Source organism: Podarcis melisellensis (assembly GCF_964234715.1).
Source record: "Podarcis melisellensis genome assembly, chromosome: 13".
Classification (NCBI taxonomy): Eukaryota; Metazoa; Chordata; class Lepidosauria; order Squamata; family Lacertidae; genus Podarcis; species Podarcis melisellensis.
This window is the reverse complement of record NC_138545.1, coordinates 50,527,202-50,551,560: the sequence shown is the minus strand read 5'-3', so window position 1 is coordinate 50,551,560 and position 24,359 is coordinate 50,527,202. Positions and strand designations below refer to the sequence as shown.

The 24,359-nt window shown below is 43.9% G+C and overlaps 1 protein-coding gene across 13 annotated transcripts in view; it reads right to left on the bottom strand.

The window, feature by feature from the left end:
* The window catches only part of FHOD3 (formin homology 2 domain containing 3), a 340,197-nt gene that overhangs the window by 46,947 nt on the left and 268,891 nt on the right, over positions 1 to 24,359 (bottom strand). For 11 of the 13 annotated variants that reach the window (XM_081883771.1, XM_081883768.1, XM_081883773.1 and 8 more), the window contains 5 exons: positions 21,770 to 21,984; positions 15,284 to 15,601; positions 9,258 to 10,150; positions 2,389 to 2,547; positions 1,261 to 1,443 (listed from right to left, as the gene is read on the bottom strand). In XM_081883771.1, coding sequence (XP_081739897.1) covers positions 1,261 to 1,443; positions 2,389 to 2,547; positions 9,258 to 10,150; positions 15,284 to 15,601; positions 21,770 to 21,984 — 1,768 coding nt within the window. The remainder of the gene's footprint in view (positions 1 to 1,260; positions 1,444 to 2,388; positions 2,548 to 9,257; positions 10,151 to 15,283; positions 15,602 to 21,769; positions 21,985 to 24,359) is intronic. The other 2 variants (XM_081883776.1, XM_081883777.1) reach the window with 2 other exon arrangements.

Here is a 24,359-nt window from a genome sequence, read left to right as displayed (position 1 = left end):
AGAAACACGAAGGCTGCTATAGGATGTACCCCTGAATGGTTTAGTTAGCCTAAGGCCCCATTTCCCCTTTTGTTCTACACTTTGTAAGAATTTGGAATTTTCAAACAGTGCAGCGCTGATCTTCACTCTTGATTTACTAGACTTCCACAAATTTATCCCAGCTGAAATCAGGCACATCAAATTCCTTAACTCGGTCTCATGAGAATGATTCTTCTTTTATTTATTTTTTCCTTCTTAGCATTTGAGAAAGAATAAAGACCTCCAACAATGAATTATAATAATAGTTGCTTTCGATTCATCAAGCATTAACTGAATCTGCTGGACAATGCTCTTGCCCCCCCTGTCCCCCACATCAAAAGCACGAGGGCTATATTCTCAACACACTTCATACCATTAGCTAGATATCAGTGTGAAGGAAAAAGGGGAAATCTACACTGAGTTCAGCCACAACCATAAAGAAGCGAAGCAGAAGCAGGCTTAGGATAGGCTTGGGGCCACACATACAAATCTCCGTGTCAGGGCCAGAGATATGGGGATGTCTTCCCCACCAACAAAGACCGGCTCCTTCTGCAAGCAGCTGAGGTTCTAGAAACTGGTTTTCCAGAAGACAACACTCATTTGCTGGATCTCAGTGGGAGACTCAAACACATCTAGGCTTCAATTACAGTGGTACCTCGTGTTGCGTTATAGACTCTTCAGATTATGGTCGCGGCAAACCCAGAAGTGTATTACTTTCAGGTTTCGCCATGCGCGCATGCGCAGAAGCACTTAATCATGCCGTGTGGGTGCCCAAAAGGGCCCCTCCGGTTACGAAGTTTTTGGGATACAGCCGGGCCTCTGGAACAAATCCCGTTCATAACCGGAGGTACCACTGTATAAACAATGTTCTTATTCTTTTTTTGGAGTGTTCCCAAAGGGTGGGTGGAATCAAATTGGGTAACTTGTGAGTTGCAGTGGAGAATGTGTGCTTACCTTTTCCCCTCCTGTTCTTTCTCACATTAACCCTCCCCTCACTAAACTACATTTTCACACCAGGAGGGGAAAATATAGGGAAACTACAGGAACCAAGTCTCTGCAAACCCCTTTCTCCACTCCCAACCTGCTCAGGCTTCAAAAGGGAGAGGAAAGAATCACAGATTTCTTTACGTGTAGCTTGAGTTTTACTCTGTGTCAATAGACCTTTCTGAGCGATCACTGTCTCAGAAGCAAATTTGTAGTAACTTTCATATAACCAGTCTGCTTCTGATAACTGGGAATTACCTTTTCCACAAGCTCATAATCCATTTTGAATGCCCAGAGCTGAAGTCTAGGAGAAAGTTCAGTGATGGAAGAAAGAGTCAGAAGGAACTGCTCAGCGCTGCCCAGAGGAATATCAGGGTTGGCCAACTGAGCCTCCTGAATTTTCTGCTTCTCCTCTTCTGTGGGAATCATGGTGAGAATTTTCTAGAAAGACAAGAAAAATGACCAACTACATACACAAGGCTAAAAATCAGAGGCAGCTAATCCAATCTAATCTGTGCCGCCCGCCAGCATTTTTAAATCGCCCCGGGACAGCGGAGGAATTCTCCGCTGTCCCGGGGTGATTTAAAAGCCCCCGGGAAGGCAGGCAGGGGGGACAAAGACTTTTGCCCCCCGCCAGCCTTCAGAAGAGGTCTTCTGAAGGCCGGCGGGGGGCAAAGGTCTTTGTCCCCCCTGCCTGCCTTCCCGGGAGAGCGGAGAAACGCAGCGCTGTCTCCGCTGTCCCGGGAAGGCAGGCGGGGGGGGGAGCAAAGACTTTCGCCCCCAGCCGGCCTTCAGAAGAGGTCGGGGGACAGACTGTCCCCGGACCTGGTCTGAAGGCGGTTTCCATAGGAACGCATTAATTGATTTTTGATGCATTCCTATGGGAGACGAGATTTTTGATGCATTCCTATTGCAAGACGAAAAACTCGCAAGACCAAAAGACATGCGGAACGAATTAATTTCGTCTTGCGAGGCACCACTGTACGTCCAACCCCAAACACCTTTAAATAATGATAAGCTCTTAGCATAAACCTCAGGGCCATCAGTGAGGCAAGGTGAGGCAATCCCCTCCAATGAATGCATCTCCTGCTGCCATGTTGGCAGCAACAGATAAAGCATGCTCCTTGGGGGCTGAACGTGCCTCCTTTCTGCAGCCTTCCCAGGCTGGCAGCCTCTTCAGTGGCCTCTTGACGAATAGGAGGTGCTGCTGGTTTCCTCTCACCCTTCTTCCCAATGTAGATCTTTATTCCACCCACGTTCCCAATGTTGACAACTCGCCCCTTCTTCCTTGGCCAGGGGAGCCTGTGCCATCTTGTGATTTGCCTCAGGTGCCAAAATGTCTTGGGCCAGCCCTGCTCATTGGTTTCCCCCCCCCTCCTTCAATACCTCTATTCCTTCCTTGTTTAAGGCATATTCATCAAAGTTCAAAATTGCAGTCTTGATCGTCCTTGGAGGAGGCAGTACCGTCAGGCCAATATTAATAGCGTTGCTCCTCTTCGAATCCAACACAATGATTTCCTGCCTCTTGCCATCTGCAGCGGTTTTCTGAGGGAGGAGAATGGGGAGGGAGCTATTTTATTTATTTGTTTAACAAAGCTTATACACTCGGCAGGCAACCTCTAACACTTTTAAGGGCATGCATCAGAATGACTTTATACTGCATTATCCACATGGACATCAATCTACAATGGTGACAACCTCCAGGGCTGTTGATGGTTCAAAAGACCATGGCATATGTCCATACTGGCAGCACCAGGTATTAGGAGCAGCTATAGTAAAAGGGAGAGGAATCTTGCTATCTAACTAGTTATTTTTATACTTGGGCCATAATCCCATTTCTAAGCCTCTCCTCAAAAAAGGAACTTGGGTGAGTTAATGGTTGTGGACCCTTCAGAGCACGGCTATAGAAGTTCTAGATTCTCAGTACCCAGGTTGGGCTTGCTCAGAATGTGTCGTGCTGAAAAACTGCTAGCTGCTGCTCATTGTCAGACATCTTTGATTTTCTCTTTTGATGCCCAGCAATAGGTGAAATTCAATAGGTGAAATGTGAATTGCTGTGTCAGGCTGTAGGCTAGCCTCCTCCAATCTGCTACCCGCCACAATTTCTGGCCAACTCCCATCAGCCCCTGCCAGCACAGTAGTCATGGTAAACATGGACTCTGCCATTACTGGTTTCCAAACCTTCAAAAGTATCACTTCTGCTGCAAGTTCCCTTCAGAAGCAACCTTTGCTTGACTTCGTTGCAATGCTAATGAGAAATGTATTGACAGCCAGCATGGGGAGAGTAACCATTAGAGTCAATCGTTGTGGAAAATTGGGTCCTTCCTTTTGCAGTGTTGCAGTGAGACCCAGCAACCAAACCCTGTGTTGTGGGTGGGTTTGATTGAATAGCCACAACACTCAATTGGTAGGTCCCTTGATGCTGGGTTCAATCAGGCCAATGGGACGCAGGCTAAATGGATCAAGAGACCTATATATACCTATGCACGTGACTCAGAGCTTCCTCTTTTGGCACGTGCATTGGAACACCCACCCACCTCTCCCTAATTTTAGGGCTTTGTGCTATTGACCTTGCTATGCCGTCGTGTGTCGTTGGGACTGGGGCACAGCAGGAATTTCCCCACTTGGCTGTTTGGCTGATGCCATTTGGGTTTCGCCTGCCGCGTAGCAAATCGTCACAACTTGTAAGGTTGCGGATAGGCACTGGTTCAGGTGATAGGGATGGGAGAACGCTCTTGCCATTCCTATGTGAAGGGTATTCCGTTAAAGGAATCCAGGGACTCAATGGTTTGGTCAGCCCTGTGAGGGAGTTGTGCCGATGCCTGAGTCCAGGGGGACATCTGGGTGGTGGACTAGCCTAACCCCGGCTTTCCGCTGTTCCAGGTGTTCACCCTAGGCTGACCTATGCTGGTGCCCTGGGTCAGCGCTACCTGCAAGGGTGCAGGGAGCTAGTCGAACCAGAGCCTATGCAACCACTCACTTGCTGTAATCAATAAAGTTGTGGCCTAAATTCTGCCAAAAACCAAACCAAAATTTGAGTATTGTCTGAATTTATTTAAGGGGGAGCTTTAAAGGTCTGAACACGCAATCACAAGTTAAGACTCAGAAACAGAAATAAGATTTGTTGCAGCTGTATTTCAGAATACGTGCTGCGAGATATGAGCAAACCTCAGTTTCCCTCTTCTGATCTTAACTGGAGTCTGAGTTCTCCATCCCAATTTCCGCATCCATGCCTCTGTCAAGCACCTGCTCAGAACCAAGAAATACAGGCCACTTAGATGGCACGGCAGTGTCTCATCAGCGCAGACACATAGCTGGGCTCTGTGCATTTTCAGAAGAGTGCTCAGAACAGCTTGCAGCCTTTGCCACTGTGTGTGGAAAACTTTGCCATTACCGTTATTAATATTATTAGAGTCACTTTTTATTGGGTTTTGTCAGGGAACTGCCATCGGAGCCAGGAGTGGAGGGAAGGCTCTCCAGCGATGCCAGAGAAGGGCCCAGCAGGGAGAGAGGGAACTCATCCACTAAGGAAGGAAATCAGCGTACACCAGGAAGAAAGGGGAGCAGGGGAGGGCTTCGGAGAGATGTCTCCAGGACTCTTCCACAGAAACTAGCGGGGAGAGCACAGGTCCTCCGCTGCCCACGCCCACCCTGCGCAGAAGACTTCTGCGCAGGGAGGCTAGGCGGAGACTTGGCGTCAAAGAACTTTTATGCTGGAACAAGTTCAGGAAACGGATTCTGCCAGTGACTGACACAGCCGTGGAGTAAGGGCTGTGCAGCCAGGGAAAGGTTTAACCAGGCAACTTTGCCAAGAGTAGAGGCAACTTACACACGAGCTACCCCAATTCCCATTACAGGTTTTATAAACAAGGATCATAATAAACGATACAAATAAATAGACCAAGCCTTCTCACGTCATTTGCGTATCACAAAAACAGCACAATTAAGACTGCTGTAATATCTGCAACATTTGATCCATTATTAGTGGCCCATGTTCTTGGTTCATGAATTGGTTTAGACAAAAACAAAGGGGAAACAGGATAAAACAGAGACAACAGATAACATTCAACTTTGCATAACTAAATGCCTAAATAGGAGCCCTTGTGGTAGCACAGTCGTACCTTGGTTCTCAAACAGAATGCGTCTATTGGCTGCCGCAGCGGCAAACAGGAGGACTAATGGCGGCGATCAGGCAGCTGCAACGCGAGAGGTTGTGTGCTGTGTTCTGGCAGCTGAGCGATTTTCATCACCCCCCCCCCAACAATCAATCGGCCAATCACTGCTTACAATCTCGGGCTCGCGCCAAAAAACCATTCGCGCGCCCCCCCCCCAGCACTACCTGTGTATAAAACGAGCCTAAATTTTGAACCTCATTTTTGGGTCTAAAAAGCTCGTCTTATACACGGAAAAATACGGTAATTCCTCTATGATCTTCATGGAGCCTGCATGGCAAATGGCTTCTTCAAAAAAGTGTCTTCCAAGGAGAGGATAAGTGGGTCATCCATGTCACTTATTCCTATTGGTGGGGCAAGGAGGAAACCTACCGGAGAATTTCAAATACTAACCTGGATGTCACAATCTACAGTCAGACTCTCCATACATCCACGCACACCCACACACCCACATACAACCTAAATACTTAGAATCACGGTAGAACTCACACCTTAGGTTGGGGGCATATGAAACCTGCTCCATCAGATGAGTGGCAGTGTCATTCCATATCAAGTGGTCCAATTTTTGATGATTTTTTTTAACCTCATGTTTTCCAATTTTCTTAAAATTTTGTACACTTGTTGAACAATCATAACTAAGTTTAAATCTAAAATTTTAACTTTTTATCTCATTCCGTTTTTGAGTTACGAGGGTTTGAAATTTCAAAAAATTGACAATTTTGGCCTTGCAGGACTACACAAAAACCTTAAAAGCTCAGCCTGGAATTGATATGTTTCAAAACCAATCTCTTCAGAACTTCATGGGTTTTAATATGTTATAGCATATGATGGACTTACTTTAAATTTTAAAGTTAAGTTACATAATTTAATATTTTTAAAATGCTGTTTTAAAAAATTAATATGATTAAAAATTCCACAAAAATATATTGATTATTTCCTATTTCTAAGAACTTCCTGCAAAAGTTCTTCTTGTGATCTCAAAGGGATCTCATTAAAAATAATATACTGTATGTACATGTTGGCCTTATTGTGCTCTACTTAGAATCTTCTTGGAGTAATATTTAACAGAATAAACAAGACTTCAAACCATAATATCAGTTACTTCGGGTATTTCTTCAAAAAAGTTATTCAATTAAAGCAGGGGTAGGCAACCTAAGGCCTGGGGGCCGGATCCGGCCCAATCGCCTTCTAAATCCAGCCCACGGATGGTCCAGGAATCAGTGTGTTTTTACATGAGTAGAATGTGTCCTTTTATTTAAAATGCATCTCTGGGTTATTTGTGGGGCATAGGAATTCGTTCATTTCCCCCCAAAAATATAGTCCGGCCCCCCACAAGGTCTGAGGGACAGTGGACTGGCCCACGGCTGAAAAAGGTTGCTGACCCCTGAATTAAAGGGTATCTGAAAAGCTAGCCAGTCTTTTTAAATGTTTTTTTATATTCTGTTGGAAGCCACCCAGAGTGGCTGGGGCAGCCCATTCAGATGGGTGGGGTACAAAAAGTAAATATAATCGTTGTTGTCGTCATCATCCTGCGCTTACTGGTTCTGTTTCATTTCCCCTGATACACCAGTGATGCTTACAATACTGTTGGTTGACTACTGCATGCCCTATAAAAAGGACCCCTGACCATTAGGTCCAGTCGTGAATGACTCTGGGGTTGCAGCGCTCATCTCGCTTTATTGGCCGAGGGAGCCAGCGTACAGCTTCCGGGTCATGTGGCCAGCATGGCTAAGCCGCTTCTGGAGAACCAGAGCAGCACACAGAAACGCCATTTACTTTCCCGCCAGAGTGGTACCTATTTATCTACTTGCACTTTGATGTGCTTTCGAACTGCTAGGTGGGCAGGAGCAGGGATCGAGCAACGGGAGCTCACCCCGTCGTGGGGATTCGAACCGCTGACCTTCTGATCGGCAAGCCCTAGGCTCTGTGGTTTAACCTACAGCGCCACCCACGTCCCTTTGCATGCCCAATCGTAGCCCAAATTTGCAATGAATTCTGATCCATCAGATATAGTTGAAGTTCCTGCTTAAGTCAGTTAGTTTACTATACTGGCCACAGATCAAAGCATTTAAACACACTCCATACAGAATACAGTGGTACCTCGCAAGATGAATGCCTCGTAAGACGAAAAACTCGCAAGACGAAAGAGTTTTTCGTTTTTTGAGTTGCTTCGCAAGACGGATTTCCCTATGGGCTTGCTTTGCAAGACAAAAATGTCTTGCAAGTTTGTTTCCTTTTTCTTAAAACCGTTAATACCCAGGGAATCCGTGCTTCGCAAGACGAAAAATTCGCAAGACGAAAAAACTCACAGAACGAATTAATTTCGTCTTGCGAGGTACCACTGTATAAGAATAACGCCTATGTTATCTCCTTATCTATAATCTACTCACCCAAAGGAAGCAACTATGACAGACGTTTATATCCTCATTGCAAAGGGATCTAGTAACGTTTCCCATCCCATTACCTATTACATTTCTTTTTAGTCAGACGTGGAACATTTCTCATGCCCCCCTGGCTCTGCATTTCATAACACTGTAGAACTGTTGAATTCAAAGGGGCTCCAAGGGTCATCTTTCCTCCATGCAATGAAGGAATCTCAACTAAAGCAACACTCTCTTTCGCTATCTAGTCAAGGCTCCAACAAGCTTTGCTTATTTTTCCCTGCCACGAAATGGTAAATTTTGTGTGTGCCATGAACGGGGTAAAGTTAAGCCTGGGCTTAACCCACCCACGTTAAGGTAAGTGGGATTAATTGTGCTTTCCTGTGCCTGGATCATGACCACCCTTGATCCAGAATGATGCTTTAATCAAAGATAATGGCAACCTAAGCAGTTAAAAGTTTTGGCCCATGGATATGAAAATCAGTAGTTTGACCAATTCTCTCCTCCCCAGTCAGATAAACTTTAGGGGCAAGAGGAAAGGGCAGCCCCCTCCCCTTTATAATCTCTGTAGCTATTGACTGGAAGAGATCTGGCTTCAGTAAATATATACTCAACTCACTATACTCAACTCAATAGAGACCTCTTTAGCCATATGCTAAGATGTTTGGGATGTCTGTTGTTGTTTAGACTGGAGGTCGCTCTATGACAGGGTTTACTAACAGGGTGTGTGAGTGACTGGAGCGCATCAGGTGGGAATCTGTCAAGTGGAATGAAATGCTTCAATGTGCCTGCCACACTGTGGATGTTCACATTAAATCATAGTTTGCTTTAACTATGGTTTAATGTGACATGCGGACCAGGCTGTAATATAAATAAATTGCACATACAAATGGGGAATGGAAAACAGAAGGTTTTACAAACGACAACACATCTGACTTGTTTCCTGCACTAGAGTTATTCATACACTATACAGAATTATGTAGAATTTAATAAATAAGAATAATTTTATCATTTATACCCCACTCATCTACTTCTACTACTTATTTAAACCAAAGTAAAAACATGTGGTGGATTTGCAAGCATCTCGCAGCTTAAATAATAAACTATGAAGAATAAACAACAATTCTCCAATAACACGCATTAAAATTAGTCATCTGCACAATGAGGCCTCAAAAACTAGAATTCAGATTCAGGCTCTCCTCTGCCCAAATCCAGAAGCACCTTTCATCTGTCTGCCCAAAAGGCCTTAAATCAGGCTTAGGGAAACTTGGCCCTCCTGATGTTGTGGGACTACAACTCCCATGATTCCTAGCTAACAGGACCAGTGGTCAGGGATGGTGGGAATTGTAGTCCCAAAACATCTGGCAGGCCAAGTTTGCCTATGCCTGCCTTAAATGATAAAGACAAAGAAAATAGTAAAGAAAACTGAGGCTTCCTATCTTCCAGTTTAAATCAACTAGAAAATTACAGTTGACTACTTGTACAGATGTTGCACAGAATATTTGACTTCATTTAAGGAATCAAATCTATTTTGGAGCATCTCTTAACAGCTAACATGGTCGGCAAGCTGTAAAGCAAAACTGTCTTAACTACATTGGGAAATTTTGCAATAATTCTTGGAATTATTTTATCACGAAGAGCTGGCAGATTTGGTTTAGACACATAAAATATGATCAAAATCAATGCAAATCAAGAGAAATACCTTGGTGACAGGAAGCTCCTTGGATTTAGATTCGAAGAGGTGCTCTAGTTTGGAAGTGTCCACCTTAATAGGCTCCAGTTTTGACCACAGGAATCCTTTGCAGCGCTTGTTGTTCTTACACTGCCACTCAAATGGCCTCACCTCATTCCAAAACAGACGGATTGTTTTTTTCTTTTTTATAAAGGCTGGCTGACCTCTGGGAAGCGGGGGCGATCCTAAACCCTGAGGAATGCCGAAGAGGGACGGGGGTGCCAATAAATTACCAGAGGGTGGGGGTGGAGGAGGACACCCATAGAACAAGGGAGGGGGTGGAGGAGGCAAACCTAAAAAGGAAGGCGGGGGTGGAGGAGGGGGAGCTAAGGAGTCACCAGAACCCATTTCCACGTCCAAGATGTTCACATCATCCTCATCCCTTAAATCTGTAAAATCCATATCTTTGATTTTCAGTTCTCTGGGATTCGCCATGAGCTGGTCCCAGATATAGTCAGATTCCTTCTTAGGCTGCGCTGGTGTTTTTTCAGAGACCTTTTCACTAAAATCACTCTCAGGAAAGTTGGAGGTCTTGGCCAGTTCACCATTGTTGAATCTTTCTGCAAAGGCCTTGACGCTGCCCTGGTTGTCCAAATTCCCAATCTCCATTCTTTTGACACTTTCATCTTTGGCCTGTTTGGTAGCCTTCAGAACTGAGATCCTGCTGGCCAGGCTAGTGATAGAGTCTTCACTTGCCTCCACCATCTCCTTTTCCTCCTCCTTCTCCTCCAGCTCTTTATCTTCTTCATCCTTGGGCTTCTTGTTATGGGCATACAACATGTCCAACATGAACCTCTTGTTATTGAGAATGTTGCTGCACTGGTCATTCACACCGACATCTTGAATGGTCTGTAACCATGGACCTGAAACCACACATTGAACGGAACTGGGTCAGGAGGTTGTTCAAATAACAATAACAATAATTTTATTATTTATACCTCACCCATCTAGCTGGGTTTCTCCAGCCACTCTGGATGGCATTAAAATTTTCCTGATACAGGGTTGCTGTCTTTTAAAAGTCAAGACAGTTGTTTATTTCCTTGACATCTGATGGGAGGGCGTTCCACAGGGTGGGCACCACTACCGAGAAGGCCCTCTTGCCTGTTCATAAATACATGCACAACAACATATGAAACGTGGAATGAATGGGTCTGTCTGGGAGAGTTAGAAATAAAACAGCATATTCCTAGGTCCTACATAATCTGGGTTTTGGGAAATCTTTCAGGTGAAAGCTTAGTTAAGGAACGAAAAACTATGTATTTGATATTGTTTTTTTGCTTTCATTAACAAAACTAAACAAAACATAAATAATTTCAGTAGCTTTGAATCTTTTGATGTCCCCCCATATTTTTAATGGCCAACATGTTGTTCTAAACATACTGCCATGGTAACTGTTCTGCGCATAGGTAAAAGGTAAAGGTAAAGAACTCCTGGATGGTTAAGTCCAGTCAAAGGCAACTATGGGGTTGCGGCGCTCATCTCGCTTTCAGGCTAAGGGAGCTGGCGTTTGTCCACAGACAGCTTTCCGGGTCATATGGCCAGCATGACTAAACCACTTCTGGCACAACGGAACACCGTGGCGGAAGCCAGAGCGCATGAAAACACCGTTTACCTTCTCGCCACAGCGGTACCTATTTATCTACTTGCACTGGCGTGCTTTCAAACTGCTAGGTTGGCAGGAGCTGGGACAGAGCAACAGGAGCTCACCCAGTTGCGGGGATTTGAACCGCCGACCTTCCGATAGGCAAGCCCAAGAGGCTCAGTGGTTTAGACCACAGCGCTACCCATGTCCACCCATGTTGTTCTAAACATACTGCCATGGTAACTGTTCTGTGCATAGTAAGCATCATCACCTGGATGATAACTGAAAACCGATTGGTATCTTACACTCAACGATTCTGGACATTAGTGAAGTTATTGAAAAAGCATGAAGCACATTTGAAGCCTGGTTTTCTCAACTGGATTGATAATTTCAAGCCAGAGTCCTAGGGAGGACAGGTATGATGGTGCAAAGAGGAGCACTGTTGATTGAGGCAAAGGCAAGTCAAATAGATGGTGTGCTCAGTTTTATTGTTGTGCCCAGTTACTGTTTTTGGGCTTTCAATAAGTTCATATACATGAACAAAAAACTCTGTATTACTGAACAGTTCCAGAGCTACCAGCACAGGGAAATTCTGAACTTTGACAGCAAGGGAGCTATTGAATTTCTGAGCCTGCCTGGCCAAACTCTGGGAAGCTTCCTGACTTACAATAAGCCAAATTTTATGCAGACTCCCTTTATAATCTCTTTGCCTAAGTCCTAGACTCTAGGTCAATGCATTTTAGCTAATGCGATTTCACTAGATGCCAGTGCAATGAGGTTTTGCTGCATGATGCCAATGCAATACAGCCAATTAGATTAAGCTATATGAAAGTAAGGGCAACACTTTGTGCCCTCAATCTGGAAATTTCTGGGTAAAAATAGATTGGGGGGATGGCTCTCAGCAGCAACAAGGGAAGCAGGCTAACTGCTATCAAAGTCATGAGTAGGTACTAACAGGTAGTATAAAAAGCGGAGGCAAGTCTCGGGGAGAGCTTTCACGAAACATTTTATCTTCCTCAAAGGCACACATCTTCAGCTAAAACAGCTTGCTTGAGAATTTCTAGCTCAGCTGTGCTCAAAACACCCATTTGTGTTCATGAAACCCCAAAAGACCCCCATGATGGGTAATTACTGTATTTTTCGTCCCATAGGGCGCACCAGCCCATAAGGCGCACCTAGTTTTTTTGGGGGGGGGGGGAAATAAAGAAAAAAATATATTTCCCCCCCAGGCACGGGGCTGGGGCGGGGGAAGCCTGAGCTTCCCCCGACCCCAGCCCCCAGAACAGGCTGCTATCCGCAAGCCTAGGGAGCCCGGCGGGAAGTAGCAGAGAGCTGCACGAAGCCCGAAGCCTGCAGGCACCTCTCCACAAGCCGTGGGAGAGCTGTGCGACTTCGCGCCGGGCTCCCACGGTTTGCGGATAGCTTCCTGAAGCCTGCATTCACCCCATAGGACGCACACACATTTCCCCTTCATTTTTGGAGGGGGAAAAGTGCGTCCTATAGAGCGAAAAATACGGTACCTCCTTTTTCTTTAGATTTGGTTTATTGAAATGTCTGAATACTTAACAAACTGAGGAAGCACAGAGGAAACTGAGTGTGTTCCCAGCCAACATCTGGTAAAAAGAAAAAGTCTCAGGACTTCCCCAACGGGAATGAAAGCCTCAAAACAACTCAGAAGAGAAGCCTCTTATCAAGTACAATGGTGCCTCGGTTTATGAACTTAATCCATTCTGCAATTCCGTTCTTAAACCAAAACTGTTCTTAAACTGAGGCGCGCTTTCTCTAATGTCGCCTCCTGCCTTCGGTGCCCTTCCACCATTCGGATTCTGTTCTTAGACTGAGGTAAAGTTCGCAAACAGGGACACTACTTCCGGTTTTGCGGAGTTCGTAAACTGAATACAGTGGTACCTCTGGATGCGAATGGGATCCGTTCTGGAGCCCCGTTCACATCCTGAAGAGAACGCAACCCACGTCTGTGCGTGCCACGATTTGCTGCTTCTACGCATGTGCGTGACATCATTTTGAGCGTCTGCGCATGCATGTGGCAAAACCCCGAAGTAACGCGTTCTGTTACTTCTGGGTAGCCGTGGAGCGCAACCTGAAAACACTCCACCTGAAGCAACTTTCACCTGAGGTATGACTGTAGTTCGCAAACAGGGCTGTTCTTAAACCAAGGTACCACTGTATTTGTTCTTACAACAATAGTGATGCAAACATCTTGCTCCCCTTTGCGGCTCTCCCCAACACACTGAGAGGAAGCCCTTGGTTTTTGGCCTGCTAACAAGCTGGTGAAGGGTGAGGCCATTTCAATTCATTTGCAACTCAAGAATAATTTTGTACCCATCTCCCCTTTCATCTCTTCATTAAAATGAGTAAAATGCCTTTCTAGAACCTCTCCTCTTGCGCTCTTATAAATGTCTTCTTTAGTATTCTCAGTAAAAAGGTAAAGGTAAAGGGACCCCTGTTAGGTCCAGTCGCGGATGACTCTGGGGTTGCGGCGCTCATCTCACTTTATTGGCCAAGGGAGCCGGCGTACAGCTTCCCGGTCATGTGGCCAGCATGGCTAAGCCGCTTCTGGTGAACCAGAGCAGCGCACGGAAATGCCGTTTACCTTCCCGCCGGAGTGGTACCTATTCATCTACTTGCGCTTTGACGTGCTTTTGAACTGCTAGGTAGGCAGGAGCAGGGACCAAGGAACGGGAACTCACCCCATTGCGGGGAATTGAACCGCCAACCTTCTGATCGGCAAGCCCAAGGCTCTGTGGTTTAACCCACAGCGTCCCACGCGTCCCCTAGTATTCTCAGTAGCGTCTACTAAAAATGACAAAATCATGCCAATCTATTTTAATCCTTTTCCAGAACTGAAGTGAGCAAAAGACAATACGGGAAATAAGAGTCAGAATATTCTCTTGCAAAACCAAGGCGCCAACTCATTTTCCTTATTGCAGGGTTGGGAAACCTTGGGCTCCTGGGTCAGATCTGGGGGACCATGTACTTCCTCCCATTGCCTGGCCTTGATTTTAGAAAGTTCAGACCCATGAAAAACAGCACAAATGCGGACGCCTGCATGAGATGCAGTTGTGGAGCAACTCTCTATTAACTATTTCACTCCCTCTCATACATTCATATCCTTACAAAAGTACAGAAAAATGAAACTTTAAGAAGAAAATAAACCCTTTGGGTATGTGTCAAGAAAGAAACAGTCCTTTAAAAAGGGCAGTAACTTAATCATAGTCCAGGACTTTTGTAGAGTGGGTTTGGACACTAGAGTCCAAAATGTGATTTTCATTTTCTTGCATAGCTTCTAGAGAGTGAAATATTTCCTTTCCCATATACCTCTTGGGCTGCATATGCTGCATGCTGAAAACATTAAAAGAGAAGTGCCTGCCAAGGTTACACACATTCTGCATTGAGAAAAGTGGAAATCTGCACCTAATTACTGCAGCCCCATAAAAGTGAATGTGAATATCCGATTATCTGATAAAAAGAAGGATAGCAGAGAAAACAAGGAGAGGCACTATTGATAAGCACTCTTGCCTATCCCCTTAGAAAGGTTAATGAGAAGCAAGGCCATCTGTGATTGTGATTTCACCCTGAACCTGCTAAGAGCGACCACTAGCGATGGAAAAGGCATCGTGTGGACAAAAGCCCTCCAAACATAGCAATAAGTTGTCAAACATCTATTGCAGAGTCGTCATTTTAAGGAAAAGGGGGAGTTTGAGGCACAAGATGTTCTGTATTAAGTTAATTACATGGAATCAGGAGAGATATACGATAGCAAGGAAGGCAGCAACTGAGGAGGGAACAATGATGAACCCGACCCCAGCGCCATATGCAAAAGCGCACCAGTCTCTGAGCCTTTCAGTCAGAAGCCACATGCAATTATAAGCCAGGTGTCTGGGATTTAAAGTGGGGAACAGTGAACTGTCATGCTAGGATCTGAAGTAATACGTGAACGGATAATTCAGAAAGACCCACGCATCTGAAAATGGCAAAACGTCTTTGGCAGACAAGTGCCCCAAACATGCAGCATCACATTTCAGCAAGGGGGAAATAGCAGGGAAGGTTTTCCACAAGTCGAGACCCTCTACTAAAGGCGAACTTAAAAGGAGTCTTGAAATGTGAATCATGGCTGTTTCCGTAACGAGATTCTAACTAGTAAGGAAACTTCAAGAATACTATCCCCATGGAATAATGCCTTTTAATTAAAGTTCTGCTTCTTCTGTGAGTCTGCGCAGAAAACCTCTACTGAACCCTGTGCCCAAAATGTCTAGGAACTGAGGCTTTCAATGGAGGACACACCAGTAAACAAAAACAGATCAATACTTCTCTTACAAGAAATGTTAAAATGAAGCTGCTGTTTTAAAATTACAAAAAAAAGGTCAACTGTTATGGAGTAAATACTTCACTTTACCAGTTTCATTGTCACTGGCCAACTTTTCCTCCCTTTCCTCCCTCTCTAAAGTGCTGCTTGCTGAGGATATGCTGGATGCAGAACAATTGTCTTTTTCATTCACTTCTTCATATTGCCTCTCTTTTTCACTTAGTATTGCACCTTCTTCTGCTTCTTGCTCTGGACCTTGCGCCACTCCGCTTCCTGGCTCCACTTCTGCAACCTCTACTTCTTGGGGTGTTTCTGCCCCCTGCTCCAAGTCTGCCCCGTCTTCCTGCTCTGCTTTTGTTTCTGCCTCTGGCTCAGGTTCTGGTTCACATTCAGGTTCACTGGCACTCACTGGTGAAAAGAATAATGGAGAAAGATTCGCTTAAAAACAGTGTTTCGTGCTTCGCACAGTCAAGTGAGTTCCATCGGCCTTCGTTTCTCCAAGTGAGTGAAAAGAGAAAGGGGTCTTGGTATCGGAGGCTGCTTTTAAGAAATGGCTGAGCGTGGCATTCGCAGGGCGGAGCTCATGTAATAGCCCTTGAAGGAGGGCCTTGCTCATGAGACACACCGGAAATCTGCCATTTCCTGCTTGAATAAAGTTTGGTCAAACTTTAAGGCATTTATAAGTATGTGTGTGTATGTGAAATTTCAACAATATAAGTACAAATATTTAATAATCCCATCTACACTGGGTGCTAAAAGGTTACGAAATGACTCCAAACAAATTATTATTTCCCTCTTTAAAAGCAGGGAGCAACAGGAAAAAGGGACAAGATCATTTTTGGTTGCTGTATGCTCTGTTGTTGAAAACATGTTTAGGTAAAGGTAAAGGGACCCCTGACCATTAGGTCCAGTCGTGGCCGACTCTGGGGTTGCGGCACTCATCTTGCTTTATTGGCCGAGGGAGGCGACGTACAGCTTCCAGGTCATGTGGCCAGCATGACCAAGCCACTTCTGGCGAACCAGAGCAGTGCACGGAAATGGCGTTTACCTTCCTGCTAGAGCGGTACCTATTTATCTACTTGCACTTTGATGTGCTTTCGAACTGCTAGGTTGGCAGGAGCTGGGACAGAGCAATGGGAGCTCACCCCGTGGTGGGGATTCGAACTGCTGACCTTCTTATTGGCAAGCCCTAGGTTCTGTGGTTTAACCCACAGCGCCACCTGCATCCCTAAAACATGTTTAGAGTGACTGATTTTTCATCTGTTTACGCACAGAAAGGTACACATTTGTTAGTTTTATTAGAGCAGCACAACTCTGAAAGGGCAGTGTCATGCACTGTTGACAGCAAGCATATGTTCCCTCATGGCAATTTATTTCGGAATAGCTACATAAAGCACTGGCTTGGCATCTGGTACAAATCTAGCTTCTAGCTGTTTGGCAAGTGGCATAAATTTGTCTCTTAACTGGCATCTGACACATATTGTTGATGATGCAGTTGATTTCCTCCACCTCATTTGATCACTGACAGAGTGAAATTTAGTCATCATTTTCAGCTAAACCAGCAGATTTTCACATGCAAGATTTCTATATTGCAATGTAAAGAAACTAGAAGGCACCCACAGGTATTCAGTCAAGCAGCTCACAGTTCTCAAAGACAGAATGGCCATGCAGAAGTGACAGAAATGTGAATATGTATGTTAATTTTGTGTAGTTGTGAAATCACCTCTTGGTTAAACTATGATACAGTTCTAGATTTTTCCTTCTGACCGGCCTGGCAGTTCTACTTTTGCAGTGTACGCAGTGTCAGAACGGAGACTGCAGTGATCTTTTCTTTTCTGATGAGAATTCAGATGACTCAGAAAGGAAGAGAAAAGGAAAGGAAAGGGAGTCCAACCTAAGCAGTGTAACTTTATAGTGGAAAAATGGGGACCATCTGAAAAAAACACCACTAAAAAAATGAGGTACTACAAAATTAGTTTAAGACATTAGTGGGCATTTGGGACACACAAGGTATTAGGAAGTTCTCCTGCACAAATCCCACTGAGATGAACTAGACGTGAGCAAGAGCACTGTTTTGAGGTTACTTACTCAGGAGTACATTCTGATTAATTACGTCCTGAATCTCTAAAGTATGGGTAAGCAAACTAAGGCCCGGGGGCCAGATCCGGCCCAATCGCCTTCTAAATCTGGCCTGCGGATGGTCTGGGAATCAGCTTGTTTTTACATGAGCAGAATGTGTCCTTTTATTCAAAATGCATCTCTGGGTTATTTGTGGGGCATAGGAATTCGTTTGTTGTTGTTTTTTTACAAAATATAGTCCGGCCCCCCACAAGGTCTGAGGGACAGTGGACCGGCCCCCTGCTGAAAAAGTTTGCTGACCCCTGCTCTAAAGGGAGGTCAGAAGATGAATTTCTAATGCTATGCAACAAAGTCTATTTTCAGATTTTTCAGCAACAACTCCTGAGAGGTGGATGACTATTAGGAAAAAAGATTTTGAGATTTGACATATCTTCTTAATTTTCTACCTCTCAAATGAACTGACTCATAGATATAGATATGAGCCAGTATATCAGCAAAATTCAAGTTCACCATGTAACGACAATGTAAATAACAATGCCAATTTGAAATACAGCTGAAGCTTTTGGGATAACCCATGAACAGAGAACTTGAAGCTTTTCTGATTCTAGCAAGATACACAGAATGTAGTTCTACAGATCATGAGAGCTACATCAGTGATGGGGAACATGTTGCTCTTCAGATGTTGTTGGATTCTAACTCCATTCATCCCTGACCACTGACCATGCTAGTTGGGCTGATGGGAGCGAGAGGTCAATAACATCTGAACAGTCCCATGTTCCCCATTCCAACTGCACACTTCTGATTGCTAGTATTGGTGGCAAATTCTTATTTGGAGGAATTAAAATTAAAAGCCCTTGAGAATTTGCCAACATTATTAGTATTTCAGGCTGACTCTAACTGAATCAGACCAGAGTTGGGTCTGACTCAAAATAGCGAGAGGTTTTATAAACTTGGGGCATTTCTTGACAGGGACAATGGAATTCAAGTTCTCTCTGCCCCCTAGAATTGAATCAGGAGGCAGAAAAATCCAGACTTCTGTCCTCTGGTGCATTTCACTGCCTCTACCACATGCAGCAGTCCCAAAACTTGCCAAGTCCTCCCCGCTAGGAGTTTCACAGCCTATGAATGGAGCCAAACTCTACCACGGATTACCAGATGCTGGGGACAAACAATAATGGAAAACCATCCCCCTCATAACCTGTTTGTGAACTTACAAAGGCAGCTGAAAGTACGGTTACTACATAATCTTTTGTCTGACCCACCCTTCACCTACAATTCCCATCAGCCCCGGAAATCACAATTGGTGCCTCACCTGACCAGGAATGGGAAAGCTGGTCAGACCCATTTAGGAGTTTTTCCATGAAAAAAACCGGCTAACATGTCACACAGCAGCTGTATCCAATAGGTCTGTCTATCCATTCATTCATCCATCCATCCAGCTATACGGCTTAACTGTAGCAAAAATTCTAAGCAGTCTACAGTTTTCACATCTAGATTAGTCAGTCAGACATTCTAGGAACTTCTGTCTCTCATAGATTATTTCCTTTATTTACCAAGGGTTCAGGCTACAGTTTAGACTATTCACTAATCTGCTGGATTTTTGTAGTAGGTCTGGAATTGTACACCCACTTACAAGGGATTAAGCCCCAATTAACTTAATAGGACTTACATTTCAGGAGACATATATAGGATTCCACTACTAATGAAGCATCTGCGGTTTTGATTTTGCATTCAATCATTTCCCATAAATAATGTAGGTGGCCTCTTTTAGTATGAAAAAGGGGAAACAAACGGAATTGCTTTGTGCATGTCAAATATACAGGTGTGTATAACAACCGAAGATGTAATTTCCCCCTTATTTGGGGGCAACGTTTGTTTTCTAACATGACTTTCCTTCTCATGGACCAAGCCATCCCATCTTCCCTGGAGAAAATCAAGATTCCACATTACTTGTAGGGTTTTTAAAAATTACGGTTGTTGTTTTTTATATATAACATAAACAATCTGGCCAGATTTGTGAATTGAGTAGTCTTCAAATTTCTCAAAATCCCATTACGGAAACGAAGCAAAGTTTTGGAAATGCAAATAATCCAAATGCTATTGAAAAGTGTGGTGGAGATACATAATGTGGAGCACGTGAACCTGCGTGAACTCTCGGTATTTGGAAAACAGACTGTCTTCATGGGTAAACAACGGATGTGAGAAAGGTTGCTCCTAATTTCTCAGTGTGCTGCAGCCTTTCAAAGTAACAATGGAAATGTAAGTGCACCTCTCCAACATTCAGATGGGACTTGTAACCCCTTCTGAATCCAAAATATTCACATTCATTCAAGTGAATAATTTTTGCTGGGAAACTAAGATCAACAGGGTTTCGTTCCTTGTAATTATGCCTATGACAGCAGTTTCAAGGCATGGACCATCTGCATTCAGAGATCTTTACAGAGATGGATGTTTCCCTTTACCCTGTCTTTATCTCATTCATCTGTGCAAATTTCCACAACGTTGCTCATTTGCGTCAGGTGTTCCTCTGGAAAAACCCTAAACACCTGCCATCTGCTGAAAGCAACTCCACACCTCAGCCACAGAGAGTTAGCCTATGCACCTGTTATAAATCTATTCCCCACACATACCAAAGAGCTCCATTTTATAATGTAATGTTTGGAAGGAATCCCAGAGACATATGCTAAAATCATTATCATAAAAGAGATAGTTGCTCTCCATGCAGAGATTTGAAAAATCCTAATGGTAGGGGGAAATGAGGTGAGTTGTGTGTGTGTGTGTGTGTGTGTGTGTGTGTGTGTGTTTAAAATCCTGACACTGGGCTTGAATAACTGCCATTCTGAATAAAAGTGATTTCACAGATACACAATCTTTGTAGGAACTCTCCAATACTGAGAGAAAATAGAAACCATGCAAACTAAAATCAAGTTTGACAGCAGCACACCCTAAGTCAGCATACAATATCCATTCTCCCTTCAGATGGTAGTTCTTTAACAGCATGCTTCAAGCAATAGCAGCCAATAAAGCCAAAGAGCTCAAGTCATAGAGGCATCATCAAGTCAAAGTACATGAAGGGCTGTCAGATAGATCTTGGAGCAGTTTTGTTCTGGGTTGCACCAGAGGGGAGGACTTGACCCAATGAGCTCAAATTACAAGGAAAAGAATTTAGACTGAAAGCTTGGAAGATCTTGCAGGTGGTGCAAGCTGCTCAACAGTGGAACAGTCTGCCTCAAGAGGCAGTAGACTCTCCTTTGCCAGAGATTTTAATGTAGAGATTGGATGGCTACCCGTTGTAGTGGATTTCCTGAATCAGCGGGGGAAGACCTTTGATGTACCAACTCTATGATACTATGATAGTGAGAACTGGCATTCAGCATGCACCAGCCCCAGAAATATTCATGCATCATAACAGATAAAGTATTTTCAGGATTTGATTCCCGCAGAGGAAGAAGTGAACAATCTTACCTTCAAGTACAGAAGTCACATATATAGACAATGCATTCATCATCAGATTTCCAAAGAAACTACGTAAGATGCTGATCATGTGCATAAACCAGCCAAAATAAGTATTGTTGTCTCCCGGATCTCAATAGGAACGATTTTGGCATGTGCTTTAACTCGTCATTGGAATAAATGTGATTTAACAGCGATGAATGGGGGTTAGATAATGCTTGTGATTTCTTCTTCACTTTTTACTCACATAATTGCATTTGGTGTGTTATAAACCTATTAAGAGTTCTGCTATACATCTAAGATTGTATGCATGCCACCCCCACCAATAAAAACAACTTTTCATCTCTGTTTTCCCATTCACTATTGCCTTGCTACTTATTTTGGTACCAAATCATCACATCAGAGATTCCTTAAGCATAATAATAATATTAATAATTACAATTATATTTTCACCCCGTATTTCCTATTAAAAATTAAAAATATGATTAACAATAATGTAAACCTAATACAAATTCAGGAACATTCAAATTGGCATGTGTACATGCGAGTTTGCCACTTTCCAGTCACCAATTTTGAAATTCTCAAGAGTTTGAAAAGCAGCTTGGCTCTTGGGGTCAAGGGGACAAGATGTTAAAAGCCACCCAAGGTACAAATAGGCTTGGTTATTCCAAGGTGCAGTCTAGCTATAACTAAACATTTTAAGTCCCCCATGCGGATATCTTCCATTGAAGCCAATTCATCTAATATGTTTAATTTTAGCTGGAGCGCATACTTTCCACATACTTTAAGTGTTTTGACTTTGTGAGCATTGATATACCAGAGTCACAACACCAAATGCAATCAGTGAAATCAGGATAGCATACCAAATGTTGCCATTTGTTTGTAAGGTATCAAACCTATATCTAAGAGAAAGGACTGACAGCAAAAGATATCAACATTTTATGAAAGTGCGATACCTTGAAATCTATACTGGTGTATCTGCTTAAAGAACTGAGAAGCAATTAAGAGATGCCAATTTCCCCTTCAGAGTTCATTGGCACTTACCTTCTGATGTCTGAGATGCCCTGCGGGTTGTCACAGGGGACTTTGGCTCCTCCTGAGAATCTGTTGAAGTGGGGCTCGCAGATGTCGGAATGGGAGAGGCTGGGACTGAAGAACAGCCCAGGTTCAAGGACAAGTCACTCTTGCCCCGACATAAACTCCGACTTCTCAGCTCCTTCTCATACTCTTCAGCTGCCAATTTCTCCAAGTATTTGTATCTGGAAGTCAAATTCCAGAGGGATTTCGTAAAGAAGGAGAAAACGGTTGCTGGTGCTTGTTTATAGCTGAAGCACCTGCGAGGAAAGTTCTGACTTCCTGACGCGTGAGGTACACGGCAAAACTGACTGCTGGGCTAAACTTTGGTGGGGAGGGGGGGCAGGACGGAAGGCACCAGAGCAAGGGGGGGGGGAGAAACGAAAAACAAGCAAAACCCAGCGACGTTTATAGTGCTGATGTCGAACAAAAGGATAATATTAAGCAGTCCTCAGATGCTGCACTTTGAAGAAAATTGTCTTCTTCCCCATGGAAACATTTACCAGCTCTTCCCTTTTCCTTCACAAAAATGCCTCTCAGATCCCCAAATGTTAAAAGACCCAGTCCCAGTCTTGCTGAAGAGAAAGGGGAGGAAATTTTTGTGCCTCGCAGGAAAATAGATCTTGCAGAAAATAATACCACTTACAAATGTTTGGACTAAAAACTGTCTGAGTCTCTGAACCTGCTTCTATTTGCTCCAAGAGCAGTGCACTGGAATTCACTTTGTTCTCTCGAGCGTCTACAATGGAAACTTTTTTTTTTTTAATTCTAAAAGATTTCTCGGCCGGACTCAAGACATTCAATAGCTTGGATATGACGTCACATATAGTTTATTCATCAAAGTCAGTTGAAAAGAACAAAGATACATCTGTTTTGCATTTTAGGCAGACAAGACTTGCTAACTGTTTATTAAGACCAGCTACCAATCATATTCTCCATACAATTCTTTATATGTTCAGACCAAAATAGCTTCGGAATATGTGTGTCTTCCAGATGTCTGCTAATTTTATCCACCATTATTTGCCCATGGAGTACATTAATTGATGCAGATGTAAAAATAGGCTCCTGACTCCTTTTGTCCTATTGTGAACTGCTCACAAAGGTGAATCAGGACTAACTTTTTGCATCCCTGACTGTGTTTGACTTCCAATATCTGACTGCACTAAGCATTTCCTAATAATATGAAATGGGGCAAGATAGAGATCTTCTTTCTGTATAATGCTGCATTGTTTCTCAGATTTTCACCATCTTTTCCCTTACTCAAAACTGGAAGCATGCTTCAGTTTTACACCTGAAATGGTTTACACTGTGAAAGGTTAAAAATTACCTGGCTCAGAGGACCTCACCTCCCCGTGTCACTGTTTGAAAAGAGGTACACACTGACAAGAGACTAATGCAGAAATGCAAATGCAATGGGAAGCCTCCCCCGAGTGTGGGTGATTCTGCTGCATCTTGCATTAAGAGGGATGGAATGATCCAATCGCGCCTAATGCAGAGATGGAGTAGATTGCCAGATCTCAGTGGAAGCCGACCGGAAAACAAGATGAGTGAATCATGCAGATGCACAGGATGCAGTTTCCTCCGCGGGGTGGACGCTTTTAGGAGCCGATATAGACAAGGAAAGGTTGCGCTAGTGAACATTGCATCCAGTAAGGGTGGGGCTGCGTTGTCACCACCCCTGGAAAACAACAGTGCCTGCTATTCAGTAAATACTAAATTATATAGTCAACACAGGGGTACACATGTAGTTCCAAGTGCACAGCCATTGCAGATACGAAGATATCTTTCATAGACATTATGCCACATGCAGGATCTGGTTTCAAGGGTGTGCAAAACCATTTTCAGTAACACAGTCAAGCTTTTTTCTCAAACTTAAGCAATCAGGGTTCCATGTGATGTAGAAGTGCCCACAGATTTTGGAAAGTGATTGTAAAGGATGGCTATAAAATAGGAAATGTTTCTAAGCATTTACAGTATACACAACCAGTTCAATAGATTGTGATTCTCTATGAGAGCTAAGCTGTTACCTAAACAAGGCTTTATCTCGCAAATGAGTAGATCATGGGTAGTCAACCTTTTTATATCTACCGCCCACTAATGCATCTTTCTTGATGGTGAAATTTCCTTACTGCTCACCAGTGCTCGATAGAAGGAGGATTCCGCTTATGCCATAGAACCCCCTACTGCCCCACCTAGAATCCTGAAATGCCCACTAGCGGGCGGTAGGGACCAGGTTGACAACCCCTGGAGTAGATGGATTCATAAGTGACACTGGTAGCAGGGGTTTGTAGCCTATTTGGATTGAAACAGGCAGACCAGTGGGTCTGCCTACAGCTAGGAATCGTGGCTGCAGTGCTATCTGACTCTTCTGTGTTGTACTGCCACCTGTTCCCTCCCTTAGTAGGTTAGAAGAAAACCATTCCAAAGGATGGGGAGGGAGGGCCGCATATGCTTTGGCACATTTGCCAAGAAGGTTGGCCACCATTTCTCCAAAGGATCGTTTATTTAAAACATGGTGAAGTAAAGCTAAAGGTAAAGGGACCCCTGACCATTAGGTCCA